The sequence below is a fragment of the Scyliorhinus torazame genome, chromosome 18 (assembly GCF_047496885.1).
Source record: "Scyliorhinus torazame isolate Kashiwa2021f chromosome 18, sScyTor2.1, whole genome shotgun sequence".
Lineage (NCBI taxonomy): Eukaryota > Metazoa > Chordata > Chondrichthyes > Carcharhiniformes > Scyliorhinidae > Scyliorhinus > Scyliorhinus torazame.
In genome coordinates, this window is record NC_092724.1 from 119,222,802 (window position 1) to 119,241,204 (window position 18,403).

An 18,403-nucleotide genomic window follows, 5' to 3' on the forward strand; every position below is an offset into this window, starting at 1 on the left:
AAATTGCCCTTAATTAGAAAAAAATAATTGGGTACTCTAAATTTAAAAAAAAAATCATTTTTAATCCATGGATCTTTAAGTCGAGCAGGGGATGTTCAGAACTGATAAGTTCCAAAATAGTATACTCTGCTATGAAGTTATAGCTTTTGATCAGAAGAACTCGGACTTTGTGGCACCGCAGGGATCAGAAGGATTTGGTTCTCTTGGTTGGCTGTTGGCCAATGGATTGGCCAAGGACCATATCCTGCCTGGCAACAGACAATGATTGGGTTCTGCCAGGTGGGAGTTTTCAGAGGACCCAGCAGGAGAAAGTTCCTAGATGCTGAGAGGAGAGGTTGTGTGTTTTTCTCTCTCTCCCAACTGTTTCTCAGTCCGCAGAGATGTCCCAAGCCCCTAATGAATCTGCAGTGAAAACTATTGCAGACGGAAAGCAAAACCATCCAACTCGAGGCCCAGACTGAAGGAAAATCTAACTGGAAGACATCCATCTGAAGCATTGACTCTTTATCCGTTTACTTTTAGTGTTGCCTTTACACCCCTCTTTCCCCTCTGTGTTTGTCTGTCTTGTGTGCGTGTGTGTGTGTATAAGGCTGGGGTGAATTAAAGAAGGAGGGTTTAGTTCGGAATTAGACAATAGTTAACCAGTTGTATTTGCTTCATATTTAATTATAGTTATTGGTATTAATAAAAGTTGAAGGGCGGCACGACAGTGCAGTGGTTAACACTGCCACCTCACGGCGCCGAGGACCGGGGTTCAATCCTGGACCCGGGTTGCAGTCCGTTTGGAGTTTACACATTCTCCCCGTGTCTGCATGGATCATCCAAGGATGTGCAGGGTAGGTGGATTGGTCACACTAAATTGCCACTAAATTGACAATGCTGGTGACTGTAGTTATTGGGCAACCAAAGACAAATTTCAATTGTGTTGCGACTCTGGGTTAAGTGGGCTGGAATTGACTGAACTAATCCAGGGTACCGTAACAAATGTTAGTATGTAGGTACAGCAAGTGATTCGGAAGGCAAATGGGATTTTGCCGTTTAATACAAGCGGAATTGAATACAAGGGTAGGAAAATGTTACTACACCTGTACAGGGTTTTGCTGAGATCAGACCTGGAGTACTGTGTGCAGTTTTGGTCTCTTTATTTAAAAGAATATACAATTGCTTTAGAAGCAGTTCAGAAAAGGTTCACTGGGTTGCGGCGATGACCAGCTAAGCCGCACGTTTCGGCACCTCCCGTTTCAACGGACTTTTGGGCTCTCATCGGGAGCCCCAACGGAAATTTTTGATGGCCAAACCCAGTGTGAGGCGATAAAGGAAGGAGTCCCCCCCGGGTGTGGATGGAAAGAAGCGATAGTAGTGGCCAGATTGTGGAGGATCCTCTGGAGCAGGGGTAGAGAAGAGAAGGGAGAAGCAAGATGGCGGCTGAGGGAGCCCAGATGGTATGGGGCCCGGAACAGCAGGAGTTCCTCCGACGATGTGTGGAGGAGCTCAAGAAGGAGGTGCTGGCGCCGAAGTTGCTGGTGATTGAGGGATTGAAGGAGACGCAAAAGACCCAGGCGATGGAGCTCCGTGGAGTGAAGGCAAAGGCAGCCGAGAATGAAGACGAGATACAGGGCTTGGTGGTGAAGACGGAGACGCACGAGGCACTACATAAGAGGTGCATAGAAAGGCTGGAAGCCCTGGAAAATAGCTCGTGGAGGAAGAATCTAAGGATTTTGGGTCTTCCCGAAGGGACAGAGGGAGCTGATGTTGGGGCGTATGTGAGTACGATGCTCCATACTTTAATGGGAGCTGAGGCCCCGACGGGCCCCCTGGAAGTGGAGGGAGCATACCGGGTCCTCGTGAGAAGACCAAAGGCAGGGGAAACACCGCGAGCAATAGTGGTGAGGTTCCACCGCTACAAGGACAAGGAGATGGTCCTGAGATGGGCTAAGAAGACACGGAGTAGCAGGCGAGAGAACGCGGTGATCTGCGTGTATCAAGATTGGAGTGCGGAGGTGGCGAGAAGGAGGGCGAGTTTCAATCGGGCCAAGGCGGTGCTCCACAGGAAGAAAGTAAAATTTGGAATGCTGCAGCCGGCAAGACTGTGGGTTACGCACCAGGGCAAACACCACTACTTCGAGACGGCAGAGGAGGCGTGGACATTTATTCAAGAAGAGAAGTTGGACTAGATTTGAGGAATTGATGTTTGGAAAGAAGTAACGAAGTGGTGGCAAAGAAATGCAAAGGGGGGAGAGGGGGAGGGTTTATCTGTAAAAATGTTAGACGGGAGAAATTTTTCTCCGCCCCCCCCCTCCCTGAGGTGGGGGGGGGGGCACGAAGAAATGTGGGCGCCGGTGGGGAAGGGGAGAGGGAGTTGCGCCACTAGGGGCGGGGCCGAGAGGGAAGCGCGGGGCTTTTTCCCGCGCTATGGAAATTGCGGCGGGAAAAGTGGCCGCAGGAAGGAAGGGGAGGGAGGCCAAGGGTAAACGGGGGAAGCCGAGGTCAGCCAGAGTTTGCTGCCTCCCGGAAGCAATATGGGGGGAGCAATCAAGCTAGAAGGGAATCTAGCGGGGGGGGGGTGGATTAACTGGGTTGCTGCTGCTGAGGGTGAGGGGGAGCTGATGCGGGATGGGATGGTCGGGACGGGACGGCGCCGTCTGGGGGACAAACGGGTGCGTGGGACCCGGGTGAGGAGCTTGTTTAAAAAAGGGGATGGCTAGTCGACGGTGGGGCGGGGGTAAAGGACCCCCCGACCCGGTTGATCACGTGGAACGTGAGAGGGCTGAATGGGCCGATTAAGAGGGCAAGGGTATTTGCGCACCTAAAGAGACTGAAGGCGGATGTGGTTATGCTTCAGGAGACGCACCTGAAATTGGCGGATCAGGTCAGATTAAGGAAAGGATGGGTGGGACAGGTATTCCACTCAGGCTTAGATACGAAAAATAGAGGGGTGGCAATCCTGGTGGGGAAACGGGTATCGTTTGAGGCTAAGACCATAGTGGTGGACAGTGGGGGCAGGTACGTGATGGTGAGTGGCAGATTGCAAGGTGAGGCGGTGGTGCTGGTGAACGTATATGCCCCGAACTGGGATGACGCTGGTTTTATGAAGCGTATGTTGGGGCGCATCCTGGACCTAGAGATGGGAAATTTGGTAATGTGGGGGGACTTCAACACAGTGCTGGACCCAGGGCAGGACCGGTCCAGATTTAGGACCGGGAGGAGGCCGGCAGCGGGCAAGGTGTTTAAGGGGTTTATGGTGCAGATGGGAGGAGTAGATCCCTGGAGATTTGCTAGACCGAGGAGTAAAGAGTTTCCCTTCTTCTCCCACGTCCATAAAGTATACTCCCGGATAGACTTTTTTGTCCTAGGAAGAGCGCTGATCCCGAAAGTGGTAGGAACGGAATATTCGGCTATAGCCGTTTCAGATCATGCCCCACATTGGGTGGATCTGGATCTCGGAGAGGAGAAGGAGCAGCGCCCACTTTGGAGATTAGACATGGGACTGTTGGCAGACGAGGGGGTATGCGGAAGGGTGAGGGGATGTATTGAAAGATACCTAGAGGTTAATGATGATGGAGCGGTCCAGGTGGGAGTAGTATGGGAGGCACTGATGGCGGTGGTTAGGGGGGAGCTGATTTCCATAAGAGCCCACAGGGGGAAACAAGAGGGTAAAGAAAGGGAGAGACTGATTGGGGAGATTCTGAGGATGGATAGGCAATATGCGGAGGCCCCGGATGAAGGGCTATACAGGGAAAGACGGAGACTACAGACGGAGTTTGACCTGCTGACCACGGGTAAGGCGGAGACGCAGTGGAGGAAGGCACAGGGAATACAATACGAGTATGGGGAAAAGGCGAGCCGATTGCTGGCCCAACAACTTAGGAAGAGGGGAGCGGCGAGAGAGATCGGAGGAGTGAGGGACGGGGAGGGAAGAACGGAGCAGAGAGCGGGGAGGGTGAACGGTGTGTTTAAGTCATTTTATGAGAGGCTGTATAAGTCCCACCCCCGGAGGGGAAAGAGGGAATGATACACTTCCTGGACCAGCTGGAGTTCCCAAGGGTTGAGGAGCAGGAGGTGGCAGGTTTGGGAGCGCAGATTGAGGTGGAGGAGGTGATTAAAGGAATTGGGAACATGCAGGCAGGAAAGGCCCCGGGACCAGATGGGTTCCCGGTGGAAATTTACAGGAAATATGTGGACCTACTGGCCCCACTCCTGACGAGAACCTTCAATGAGGCTAAGGAAAGGGGGACACTACCCCCGACAATGTCGGAGGCGACGATATCATTGATCCTGAGACGAGACAAAGACCCGCTGCAGTGCGGGTCATACAGGCCCATCTCCCTCCTAAATGTAGATGCCAAGTTACTGGCCAAAGTGATGGCGACAAGGATAGAGGACTGTGTCCCAGGGGTGGTACATGACGACCAGACAGGGTTTGTTAAAGGGAGGCAATTGAATGCCAATATACGAAGGTTGCTGGGGGTGATGATGGTGCCCCCACCGGAGGGGGAGGCGGAGATAGTGGTGGCGATGGATGCAGAGAAGGCATTTGATAGAGTGGAGTGGTACTACCTGTGGGAGGTACTGAAAAGATTTGGATTTGGAGGGGTTCATCAGATGGGTTCAGCTCCTGTACGGGGCCCCGGTGGCAAACGTGGTTACAAACAGGCAACGATCCGACTATTTCCGATTACGTAGGGGCACAAGACAGGGGTGCCCCCTGTCCCCGGTACTGTTTGCGTTGGCAATCGAGCCATTGGCCATAGCGCTGAGGGGCTCTAAGAAGTGGAGGGGGGTGCTCAGAGGAGGAGAGGAACATCGGGTGTCATTATATGCGGATGATTTGCTGCTATATGTGGCGGACCCAGTGGAGGGGATGCCAGAGATAATGCAGACACTCAGGGAGTTTGGAGAGTTCTCGGGATATAAATTGAATATGGGAAAGAGTGAACTTTTTGTGATGCACCCCGGGGAACAGGGCAGGGGGATAGACGATCTGCCGCTGAGGAGAGTAGCAAGGGATTTTCGATATCTAGGGATCCAGGTGGCCAGGAACTGGGGAACCTTGCATAAACTTAACTTGACGCGACTGGTAGAACAGATGGAGGAGGACTTTAAGAGGTGGGGCATGGTGCCCCTGTCATTAGCAGGCAGAGTTCAGGCGGTTAAAATGGTGGTCCTCCCGAGGTTTCTTTTCGTGTTTCAGTGCCTCCCCATACTGATTACAAAGGCCTTTTTCAAGAAAGTGGACAGGAGTATTATGAGCTTTGTGTGGGCTGGAAAGACCCCGAGGGTAAAGAGGGGGTTCCTGCAGCGCAGTAGGGACAGAGGGGGACTGGCACTGCCGAGTCTGAGTGACTATTATTGGGCCGCCAACGTGTCTATGATATGTAAGTGGATGAGGGAAGAAGAAGGGGCGGTGTGGAAAAGGCTGGAGATGGCGTCCTGTAAGGGAACAAGTTTAAAAGCACTGGCGACGGCGCCGTTACCGTTCCCCCTGAAATAATACACCACAAACCCAGTAGTGGTGGCGACGTTGAAGATTTGGGGGCAGTGGAGACGACATAGGGGAGTGACGGGTGACTCGGTGTGGTCCCCGATAAGGAACAATCACAGGTTCGTCCCAGGGAGGATAGATGGGGGATTCCAATCTTGGCAGCGAGCAGGAATTGGGAAGTTGAAGGACTTGTTCTTGGACGGGACGTTCGCGAGTTTGGGAGCATTGGTAGAAAAATACGGGTTGCCACCTGGGAATGCCTTCCGATATATGCAAGTGAGGGCATTTGCGAGGCAACAGGTGAGGGAATTTAGCTATATTTGGGGTTGCAGAAGAGCCGGGAGTGCAGGAGGCGAGAGAGGCCGATGTTTCGGCCTTTGCGTCCCTAGTAGCCCGGCGCAGGATTCTACTTATGTGGAAAGAAGCCAAACCCCCGGGCGTGGAGGCCTGGATAAACGACATGGCAGGGTTTAGAAAATTGGAGCGAATAAAATACGCACTAAGAAGTTCGGCTCAAGGGTTCACCAGGCGGTGGCAACCGTTCCTTGACTATCTCGCAGAGCGATAAGGGAAAACAGAAAAGACAGCAGCAGCAACCCGGGGGGGGGGAGGGTGTATTCGGTGTTTGGGGGTTTTCTTTTTTTCTTGTTTTTTTTTTCTTTTTCTCCATGCTAGTTGTTTATATTTATTTTTTCAGTATTATTATTTCTTTTTTCTTTTCTGCACTTGTTGTTAGTTTAATATATTGTTTAAATAACGGTCAATGTACATTTTGTTACAAAGTTGTAAAAATGGAAAATTCTTTTTGATCGAAAATCTTTAATAAAATATATTTTTTAAAAAAAAGAAAAGGTTCACTGGACTCATTCCTGGGATGAAGGGGGGATTATACCCATTGGAGATTATAAGAACAAGGGATGATCTTATTGTAATATATAAGATCCATAGAGGACTTGATAGGGTGGATATCCGGAGGATGTTTCCTCTTTTGGGGGGGGGACTAATGCGAGGGGACATAGTTTGCAAACAGCGCAACAAAATAACAAAATAAATACAGCGCAGTAAGCAAGGAGCAAAACAGCTCAACATACATGAATACAGAGGGGAGCAAGAGCAACTTTATAACTGGCTTGATACAATTATTAGACATAGCTAGATGAATCTATAAGCCCCACTAGAGACCAAGGGAGAAACAGGATGAAGCCAAGAAAACATGGTAAAATGGTGCACGATGTGTTTGCTCGCAATTACCATGAGAATTCAGGATAAACTTTCAGTGCCATGTTCAGACACACACCAATACATATCTCCCTCAACTCCAGCAGTACCAAAGGCACCAGTGACACACCATAACTTAATTTCCTCGGATACTAACCCGTCTGCACCCATGCTGGAGCCAATCAGGGATTCTTCATACCCACCTTTAAAAAAGAACACAAAACAAAGAAAATATGAGAAAACCCTACATCTAAAGGGAAGTTACATATGCCACACAATGCAACGTAACCCGAATCTCGGGGCCAGTACAGAAGCAACATCATTCCATACATTAGTACAGAGAGGACAGCAACAACATGTTTGGATTACGATCAAGCCTTCAGGGCGTTCCAAAGAGGAAAAGGAGCTCGACTTACCAGAAATAAGCGACAGGATAAAAAAGGTTCCTTATTTCCCTGGCTCCAGCCGACCATCCAACAAAGAGGAAGAGAGAGAACAAGCTGCTCGTTCAACCAAGAAGGTGGCCCACCCACCGGGGGAGGGGGGTGGGGGTGGGGGGTTGTCAACCAAAATATAGGACTCTGCTCAATCCTAGGTCTTGGCGCACTGAGGAAGCAATATCCAAACTCTTAAGACATCCATAATAGACATCTTCAACAAGAAGGGACATTCCAAGCTCCAGGGGACAACAGGATATCAGCCACAGCACTGGATCAAGCCTAGCCCAGCACCTCCCGACACACAGGAATCAGTAACCCCAGGACCTCCAGTACACCCCGACACCCACAACCCAGTCGGACTCGCATCTCTCCAATCACATTCAGGGCAGTGCACGGCTACCATCTAGACTGAAAAAAACCTCAGAAGGAATACTAAGAACAATCTCACACTTTAACAGATCAGCCAAGGATCAACCAAACCTGGCTCAGCGTGCACCGCCACTCATATCCTCCCATTTTAGTAGCTCTAAATATAAAAAAAGGGACCCAGAGGAAAAATTCCAACCTCAAGGAAGAATCACAAGGAACCCAGTCCTCCGCCATCGAAGAAGAAAGGCACGGATTTTTAAGTCCGAAATAACAAAAAGACAAAATAAAAACTCGATACAGTTAACTGTAACTGGGGAGCTATCCTTAATCTCAGTGAAGACTTAACAAATCCGATCACTTGTCACCATCATCCACCCATTACCCCTCCCTGGCTCCATTCATTTTCACTATAAACGAGATATGGGGTGTCGAAAAAGCACCCCTCCCTCCCATAACCACAAGGATTATAACATATAATAACAAAAGGGAGTAAAACTGTGCACAGATCACATTTCACATCATTGACTCAATATGATTTTTGCCAGAACAGGATAACAGACGACACTCATTCTCATGCTCACATCTCGCATGTCCTGGCAGGAGAATAGGCAACAATAAACAACAAAGTAATCACAAGGAATTAACGTCGGGGATTACAGAAGAATTGCAGGATAATGACACCATTTATGTTGCTCGAGAAGGCCGTCACCAAGACAGATAAAGGAACACTTCTCAGGATCTCTCAAGCATTCCAACTAATGAAGCACCTTCACCTCCACTATGCTGGCACCCAAGCAGCCCACAGACGAGGCCCCGGCTGGGGAATGCCTCAACCTGCTCGGCCACTTCCAACCTCTCACGACGAACACGAAGATGGGATAATATAGGGGCAGTGGTGGGGGACGGGAGTCGACGACGAAAACCAATCCCAGGCTTGAAGATCAGGTACTCTGTTCTCCGTCGAACCTAATGCACTCGGCCTCCAAATCAAGATGAATGAAGCATAGCAGCCAAACTTCAAACTCAATTGGGAACTTGCCTCCCACTTCTCGCCAGGGACCGGGCTCAGAGACACATCTTGCCCGCCCGAATTCATCAGGATAAAAGACTAGATAAAAGGATCTCAGCATCTTGAAGGCGGGCCCTTATCAGAGAAAATGCTTCCGAATGCCAGAGCTCTCATGCACCTCCACCATTCTCCCTAGTTTAGCTTGCAAATCTTCAAAGGGAGCTCTAAAGACCTGCACCACAGAGTCGAGATCTTCATTGAGACCAACATTCTCAATGGCGGCCATCATTCGCAATGACGCACAGCACCACTGAAGTACAAGCCCACTCACCAGCAACAGCATCTCTGTAAGCTGGGCCCCCACCCCTGCCCACTTCGACTGTCGCAGTCAAACAAGGATTTTTATTCAATTTATCCTCTTCGCAAAACGCCAATCAGGATCCTCCAGGGGCATAGCACAAGACATGTATCCCAAGGAAAGACAAATATGAAATGTGCACCAGTTTAAAATAAATGATTACAAGATGAGCTGAGCCAAAGCTTGCAAAAATGCAGCCGCTCCTGTGCTCACATCACGTGATCTCCAAGAACATAGTTTAAAAACAAGAGGTCTCACTTTTAAGGCAGAAATTAGGAAAAACGTCTTCTCCCAAAGGTGTGGTGTGAAATTGGTGTGTGAAATTCTCTTCTGAAACCAGTGGAGACTGGGTGTTTGAATTTGATCGATTTTTGTTATTCACGGGAATCAATGGTTATGGGGGACAGAAAGGAAAGTGGAGCTGAGGCCACAGCTAGATTTACCATGATCTTCTTGAGTGGTCAAACAGGTTTGAAGGGCCAAATAGCCTCTTCCATCTCCTAGGGCAGCACGGTAGCATTGTGGATAGCACAATTGCTTCACAGCTCCAGGGCCCTGGTTCAATTCCGGCTTGGGTCACTGTCTGTGCGGAGTCTGCACGTTCTCCCCGTGTGTGCGTGGGTTTCCACCGGATGCTCCGGTTTCCTCCCACAGTCCAAAGATGTGCAGGTTAGGTGGATTGGCCATGATAAAATTGCCCTTTGTCCAAAATTGCCCTTAGTGTTGGGTGTGGTTACTGGGTTATGGGGATAGGGTGGAAGTGTTGACCTTGGGTAGGGTGCTCTTTCCAAGAGCCGGTGCAGACTCGATGGGCCGAATGGCCCCCTTCTGCACTGTAAATTCTATGATAAAATGTTCTTATGTTTCCTCTCAGTCTTCTCTTCTCTAAAAGCATGCTCAGTCTCTGTTGATAGCTGTAGCTTTTTGAGTTCTTATAAGTCTCTTTAGTACTTTCTCCAGTGCTCCTTTGTTTTCCCCTATACTATAGTGAGCAAAACTGCAAATACAAACATACAAATTAGGAGCAGGAATAGGCCACTTTGCCCCTCGTGCCTGCTCCGCCATTCAGTATGATCATGGCTGCTATGATTGTAACCTAAGCTCCATATTCTAACCCTTATCAGTAGTAGGGAATTTTTATTGTAGACAGTAGGACACTTAGAAACTATTACTGTTAGACAAAATCAACATGGATTCATGAAAGGAAATCATGTTTGATAAACATGCGAGGACGTTTTTGAGGCCATAAGTGGCAGAATAGATAAGGGAAAACCTGTTGGTGTGTATTTGGATTTTCAGAAAACTTTCATAGAATACCACATAAGAGGTCAGTGTGCAGAATTAGTGCACATGCGATTGGGGGTAATATTGGTTAGGATTGAGGATTGGTTAGCAGACAGTGTTGCTCTGTTTCGGTCCCAACAGCGTCGCCAATACTGTGGGTATTCCTATTTATCTTAGTGAACCACAAGCCTTAACTTATATCGATCAAATGAAAATGAAAAAATGAAAATTAATGAAAATCGCTTATTGTCACGAGTAGGCTTCAATTAAGTTATTGTGAAAAGCCCCGAGTCGCCACATTCCGGCGCCTGTTCGGGGAGGCTGGTACGGGAATCGAACCGTGCTGCTGGCCTGCCTTGGTCTGCTTTAAAAGCCAGCGATTTAGCCCAGTGTGCTAAACCAGCCCCAAATGACCGCACAACCAGTTAGTTAGTTCAAAAGATGGTTTATTTACATACACGAGTTATCTCAACATGCAAACACGATATCTACTACAAGTTAAACTACACCTATCAGCTACAATAACCTACACTTAACTTCAGGGCGACCGGCACTGTGCAAATGGATAAGGCCTTTATCTGGATTTCACTTGGCTGGTTCGAAGAAAGTGGCTCTATCTCTGCTGGGCTTATCCGTCAGGTAGCGATCATTGGTCTTGAACTTAGCTGGCTGTTTCTGCTACTATTGCGCCGACACAGGCTGGATCCAAAAGAGACAGAACACATGGCTGCGCTCTCTTTTATCCCTCTGGGATTTCGCGCTCTTTGGGGCGGTCCTTAACCTTGGACCCAATAGTTCGACTGGGCTCTGATCACTCTCTCCGATTTCGGCCAATAACGGACCAGGTGCCTTGGTAGCTGGGCGGGTCCTTAGCGGTCATTGACCTTGGCAGTTGTGCTGTCTGAGTAAGGGGAGTGGCGCTGATCAGTCTGTGGCTGTACCAGTTGCTTAATTGAAGTTCTATTGTCCTGGAAAAATGGGCCATTAAAATGCAAACGAGCGGGAATTTCGATCAGGTCTGGTTACCCGTGTTTTCGATACACATCGGCTGTGTATCTGTCTCAGTCCTGGGTTGGCCATAATTCCCATGGTCCTTTGCAGGTGGCACTCTTAGATGGCTACATTCCGTCCTCTTGATCCTGAACACGAAGCATGGTGGATCACACTATTGATCCCTGTTCATCCTTGGTGGACCGGTCACCCTTGGTCAAGGCAGGGTTCTACTCTACTCTATCTTATGGTTTGGGACATTTACCTAATATTCCATTAATACATTTATAAATGAATTCATCTCTAACAGTTACTATAATTCAGGTCACTATAAAACATTTAATTTATGTGCACAGTTGATCTCTAGCTAACGTTATCTAAGCTACTCTCATGCTGCTGGTGAATATCAAAGAACTTATATACAGTACAAAATTTAAAATAGCAGCGTCACATTTCTACTTAATCCTAATAAAGTAAAAGAGGTACATGGTTTATTTTTAGCAGCGATTGTTACATGAGTTCATTTTGTTGAATTCCAAAGAAGGGGGCTCGGACTGTATATATCGGGGAGCGGGAGGCTTTTGCTCGCCATTTACGGAGTCGGAGTGTCTGAATGACACTGCAGATTATTGCAATTACGAGAAGGGCCTCTACTATGTATGAAAGGGGGTTCCATTTGGCAATGTTTTCGCACCAGGTGGGGGTTTCGATGCCTGTCTTTATGTGTGGTGTAGTGTCCGGGCTGGTGGTGGCCTGTTGTGTGGTAGTGCTCGGGGCTGGTGTGGGGTTTGTTAAAACAGTTCTTGTGCGCGCAGTTGCAGAAGTCCAGCGATGATCCAAACGCATGTCAGCAGTCCTTGCTTCATCCTGTGTTGTCTGTTTTCCGGGTAATCCTGGGGATGCAAACATAGTATCTGTTATTATCTTTGGTTAATATCTTGTTTTATTAGCCTTTCTCTCCTTACTCCAATTACCCATTATGATTGTCACCATGTGTGACTCCCTCATTTTTTTGGGGGGGAAATACCATTTTGGAGAGACAAGAAATGCAAATTTTTAAAGTACAGAGACTCTCGCAGCTTGTGGTAGATGCGGGGAGTGGTTGGACAATTTCTTCAACCAGTCTTTTCTTTACTTGCAACCAGTGGTGGTTGAGGCTTATCTTAACCAGCCAAATTTCAGGGGGGCCAGTTTTATAGAGTTTCGCCCAGGTCTCAGAGGTAGTTCGCGTATAGCAGCGTGTATAGCGACCAATTGAGTCATATGTGTAAATAGCATGTGGGGAACAACCAGGGAGTCACGGGAGGTAAAGGAAAGAAGGGGTGAGCGTACGGAACGTGGCAAAATACATTCTTTATACCACACCGAAGCGAGAGTAGAGAAGGTGAAACTAAGGCCAGCCAAAGCCATTGCAGAGTGTAGAGAACCATTCCAGAGCGTATGAAGTGAAGGGAACATGAGATGTGTGTGGGCCGCTGCAGGAGAAGAATGGGTGGAATCCCCGGGTAGGGCGGGGATTAGTGCCGTTACTCCACTACCTGAGCTTAACTGACCGGATGAATTTGGGGTCCTCAGGTAGGGTGGGGATCAGTGCCATTACTCCCTACCTGGGTGGCCTGGGTGGACGGTAAGAATTTGTAGTCGTGTGGAAACTTGTCATAAAGACTGGGAGAACAGTGATCTGTTTCTCAACAAATGTGTACCTTCAACTGTCATTGAGTATCGTACCCTTGAACTAGAAGAGTAATTGTGTGTCGGGCGACATGAATTAAAACCATGTAGTAGAAAAAAAAAAGGAAGGAACAAGGCGGGCAGGCTCCATCAGAACTTTGGACACCTTAATACTTAGGCGGTGTCCCTTTCTCATCATCTGGACACCTCGGGGTTCTGCACCAAACAATGTTGTAAAAGCATTGCCGAAACGAGAGTCAGTATCTGAATTATCACCATCTCCCGGTTGCCAGACCCGTGTCTGCCGTTTCTGTGCCTTGGCCGCGTGGGCCGTCGGATGGTCCGAATCGTCGTGCCTTACTAGTCTGCAAGAGTTGTCGCGGTGCCAGAGAGGGGCTTGTTTGTCGTGACGCGTAGGGACGGTGAGAGTGGAGGGCAAGTTACTGTGGTCGGGCGGTGGATGTGGCGGTGGCTGGGGGAGGGCATATAGGGGGTCAAAGATATCTAAGTCATGGTTCCGGGGGTTGGGGTGACTGGGGGCAGAGAGATCGGGCCAGTGTTCAGGGATAGTAATCAAATCCGGGAGGCTCCCGCTGTCGTCGGAGTCAAGTTCAAGGTGAAAGTCCGTACCTGTGGGCGGAGACAAGTTCGGGTCTGTGGACGTAGACAAGGGATAAATGGCTGGGGGAGGGTTGGCGCAGGGGTCGGACTAGGTTTTCAATGGGCGGGGCGTGATCGTCTCCTATTGCCAGAGAGATGTGGTGGGAGTGGCTACATTGTGATCCGTAGACTTTGAGTTGGTTGATGTGCAACCAACCAGTTTTACCGTTGGGGTACGTTATCTTGTACACGGAGGGGCTCACTTTGTCGGAAATGGAGTAGGGTCCTGCAAATTTGGGGGAGACGAAAGAACTAGGGTTGTTATGTGAAACCATTACTTGCTGACCGACTGTGTACTCTACAGGGTGGACAATTTTGTCAAAGCAGGCTTTATTCAGGGGCTGGTTTAACACAGTGCTAAATTGCTGGCTTTTAAAGCAGACCAAGGCAGGCCAGCAGCACGGTTCAATTCCCGTACCAGCCACTCCGAACAGGCGCCGGAATGTGGCGACTAGGGGCTTTTCACAGTAACTTCATTTGAAGCCTACTTGTGACAATAAGCGATTTTCATTTCATTTCTGCTTCTTTCTAGCTCCTAATCGGACAGCTGCAGTGAGTTGTGCCGCTTCAATGTTTTCTGTAACCTGTTGGACTGCTTTTTCGTGGGTGAGGGCGGTTACCGTAGGGCTTGCCAGATCGAGGCCTAATAAATATTCAATACCCTTCATGGGCCGTCCGGTCATGAGAGTATGGGGGGTGAAACCTGTGGAACTGGAAACGGTGTTCCGAATAAACATGGGAGCAGATTTTGGCCATTAAAGGGGTAGCTGGGCGGGTCCTTAGCGATCATTGACCTTGGCAGTTGTGCTTTCTGAGTAAGGGGAGTGGTGCCGATCAGTCTGTGGCTGTACCGGTTGCTTGATTGGAGTTCTATTGTCCTGGGAAAATGGGCCATTAAAATGTAAACGAGCGGGGGTTTCGATCAAGTCTGGTTACCTGTGTTTTAGATACACATAGGCTGTGTATCTGTCTGAGTTCTGGGTTGGCCATAATTCCCATGGTCCTTTGCAGATGGCCATCTTAGATGGCTACAACAGGAAACAAGAAAGTAGGAACACTTTTTCACAGTGGCAGGTGGTGATTAGTGGGGTACTACAGGAATCAGTTCTTGGGCCCCCAGCTATTCTTAAACCAGGCTTGTTGATGAGACAGAATTTGGTGGGATTGTGCGTGGTGAGGTGGATGTTAAGGGGTTTCAAGGCTATTTGAACCAGCTGAGTGAATGGGCAAATACATGGCAGATGCAGTATAATGTGATAAGTGTAAAGTTATCCACATTGGTAGAAAATACAGAATGGCAAAGTATTATTTAAATGGTGATAGATTGGGAAATGTTGATGTATAAACGGACCTGGGTGTCCTTGTACACCAGTCACTAAAAGCAAGCATGCATGTGTACCAAGCAGTTAAAAAGGCAAATGGTATGTTGGCGTCCATTGCAAGGGGATTTGAGTATAGGAGCTAGAATGTCTCTCTGCAGCTGTTCGGGGTCTTGGTGAGACCAAACCCTGGAGTATTGTGAGCAGTTTTGGTCTCCTTGCCTAAGAAAGGATATACTTGCTACAGTGGGACTGCAGCGAAGGTTCACCAGACTGATGGCAGGATTGTTGCATGAGGAAAGACGAGGCCTGTATTTGCTGGTGTTTGGAAGAATGAGAGGAGATCTCATTGAAACATATAAAATTCTGACAGAGCTGAGCAGACTGGATGCAGGGATGATGTTTCCCCTGGCTGGGGGTCCAGACAAGGGATCACAGCCTCAGGACATAGGGGTGTCCATTTAGGTCTGAAATGAGGAGGAATTTCTTCACTGAGAGGGTGGTGAACCTGCGGAATTCTCTATCACAGAAGGCTGTGAAGACCAAGTCACTGAATATATTTAAAAAGGAAATAGATAGCTTTCTGCGCACTAAATACACCATGGAGTATGGCGTTGAGATAGAGGATCAGCCATGATCATATGGAATGGTGGAGCAGCCTCGAAAAGCCAAATGATCCACTCTTCTAATTTTCTAAATTTAAGAATCTATCTACCTTTGCCTTAAAAATATTCAAAGACTCTGCTTTCACTGCCTTTTGAGGAAGAGTTCCAAATACTCATAGCCTGCGGCCAGAAGAAATTTCCCCTCTTCTCTGTCTTAAATAAGCAACCTCTTATTTTTAAACTGTGACCCCGAGTTCTACTTTCTCCCACAAGAGGAAACATACTTTTCATATCCACGCTGTCAATACCCCCAGGATCTTGCCACTGTACACTGGCCCATCAAATGCTCCCAGGAAAGGTACAACATGGGTTAGATACAGAGTAAAACTCTCTCTACACTGGTCCCCTTCAAATATCCCAGGGTAGATAGAGCAAAGGGTTAGATATGACGTAAAGCTCTTTCAACACTGTCCCATCAAAAACTCCAGTGCAGGTATAGCACGGGGTTATATATGGAGTAAAGCTCCTTTAAAACTGTCCCATCAAAACACCCAGGGCAGATACAGCACTAGGTTAGATGCGATGTAAAGCTCCCTCTATACTCTCATCAAAGACTCCCAGGGCAGTGTGATTCACTTTAATATTACATATTAGTTTCAACCATAGCCAGCACCCCGGTTCTTTGTGTGATATTTGTTTGTTTTCCATATCAGCCATTGTAAGTGAAACTACTGGCTTGAGGATGGTTAAACAATGACCACCACCACCATCACCACCAAGAGCTGAATGAGAACCTGTACAGCAATTGAAAGAAGAGACTTCTGTCCCCATTAGGTGCAGCTTGAATTCAAATCAGAGCCAAAACCTACTACATCACAGGCCTCACCTGTGTTGACAGTGAATCCATCTCATGGTTTGCACCTTCCTTCCCACACCAGCCGGGGCTGTGAAGATCAGCACACATGATTGTAATTTTGTGTTGCTCAGCAGTGTTTATACTGACATTACTGATGTGAAATTGCTGTATTTTTTTGTGACTAGAGATGTCGTGATACAAATTTAATGTGTGTGTGTGTGTGTGTGTGTGTGTGTGTATGGGCTGAAGAAAACATTGTCTTCCTTCCCATTCAGAGAGAATTGGCAAGACAGACCCACGGGATTATCGACTATTACTGCCGCCTGCTAGAAGAGGACGGCTTTCCCCAGCTTCGCTGCGCACTCTGCATTGGCGGCATGTCCATCAAGGAGCAAATGGAGGTTGTCAAACGGTACGTGCAATATATTAATTGCCCTTTGTTCCTGCCCTCACAGAAAGAGAGCAGCACTGGATCACTGCCTTGTGACCCATGGTCATTCTCCTCTGTGAATCGATGTGGAATGGTAAACTGATAGATCCCTGAGAAAGAGTTCCACAGTGGAACTCAGCTGTGTATTCTGTAAACTGCCTCCAAGGGAAACCTGGCAGCTAATTTGCACACAGCAGGATCCCGCAGAGAGCACTGATATAAATGACCAGATAACATGTTTTCAGTGATGTTAGTTGAGGGAATTGGCCAGAAAATTGGGCAACCTTCTCTGCTCTTATTCAGAAATTCTGAATCACAGTTTAAGGAGAATATATTTGTTTCTTTATATTTGCTATCCTTTCCTTTCTGAACACTTCAGTATATTGTCAATTTTGTTAATTTACGTGTTAGGAAAAGTTTTTTCTGGAAGGAAAATCTGAATAATGGGAGTATAGACTGAATGTAAAGAGACTGAAAATCGTGGAGGATTGGAGACATCTTGGGCCAAAATTAATTATGAGGATAATAGCAATTCAACCCATCAAAAATGGCAGTAGAATTTTGGAGCTTTTAATAGAGTAATTGGGTGCTGGAGTAAAAACATGGATCAAGATATAGAAAAGATTCATGAGGGCACATTGAGAGTATTGCGAATGGTTTTGGGTGCCACCTTATAAACATGACATTAAGTCCAGAGAGAGTGTACATTCTTCAGGATAATGCCAGAGTTGGGAACCAACAGTTATGTGGAAATACTTGAGATATTGGAACTGTTTCCATTAGAGCAGTAATGGATAAGAGTCAATTTAGATAAGGGAGGTTTTTAAAATGATGAAGGGTGTTGATAGAATGAGTAGTGTTACGATCTCAGTTGATGTTATAACTGGGTGGGGGTGGGCAGCACGGTGGCGCGGTGGTTAGCATTGCTGTCTCACGGCGCCGAGGTCCCAGGTTCGATCCCGGCTCTGGGTCACTGTCCGTGTGAAATTTGTACATTCTCCCCGTGTTTGCGTGGGTTTTGCCCCCCACAACCCAAAGATGTGCGGCGTAGGTGGATTGGCCATACTAAATTGCCCCTCAATTGAAAAAAATGAATTGGTACTCTAAATTTTTTTTTATTTTTTAAATTGGACGGGGGCAGCACGGTGGTACAGTGGTTCGCACCGCCGTTTCACGGATGTGAGGTGCCAGGTTCGATCCCGGCTCTGGGTCACTATCCGTGTGGAGTTTGCTCACTCTCCCCGTGTTTGCGTGGGTTTCGCCCTCACAATCCAAAAATGTGCAGGGTAAGTGGATTGGCCACGCTAAATTGCCCCTTAATTGGAAAAAATGAATTGGGTACTCTAAATTTATTTAACAAAAAATAACTGGACAGGAAGATCCTAGAATAGAAACCTGGCTAAAAAGACTGCAATGTTTAATTTTTTTCAAAGAAACATGGAGGAACAGAGTATCAGGGCTGTCAATTAGCTTTTAACAACAAAGAAACATTTATTAAACGTGAAATGTTTGACTATAATACAATATTCCTTTACTACCCCCATATCTTCACAACTGTACCCAGATTTCAAGGATAACACAGGTTACATGATGTATCTTATGCTATAATGTTCTCAATAAACACACAGTCCCTGTAACCCAATAGGCTACCTGTGGTCAGACAAACCCAGTGGCAGGTGCCACTCAATTCGTCTTCTGTGGGTTTCTCTTCA

At 47.6% G+C, this 18,403-nt stretch overlaps 1 protein-coding gene across 3 annotated transcripts in view; it reads left to right on the forward strand.

Moving 5' to 3' along the window:
- Positions 1 to 18,403, forward strand: part of ddx41 (DEAD-box helicase 41) — an 87,239-nt gene that overhangs the window by 38,603 nt on the left and 30,233 nt on the right. For all 3 annotated transcript variants that reach the window (XM_072483234.1, XM_072483237.1, XM_072483235.1), the window contains one exon: positions 16,537 to 16,673. In XM_072483234.1, coding sequence (XP_072339335.1) covers positions 16,537 to 16,673 — 137 coding nt within the window. The remainder of the gene's footprint in view (positions 1 to 16,536; positions 16,674 to 18,403) is intronic.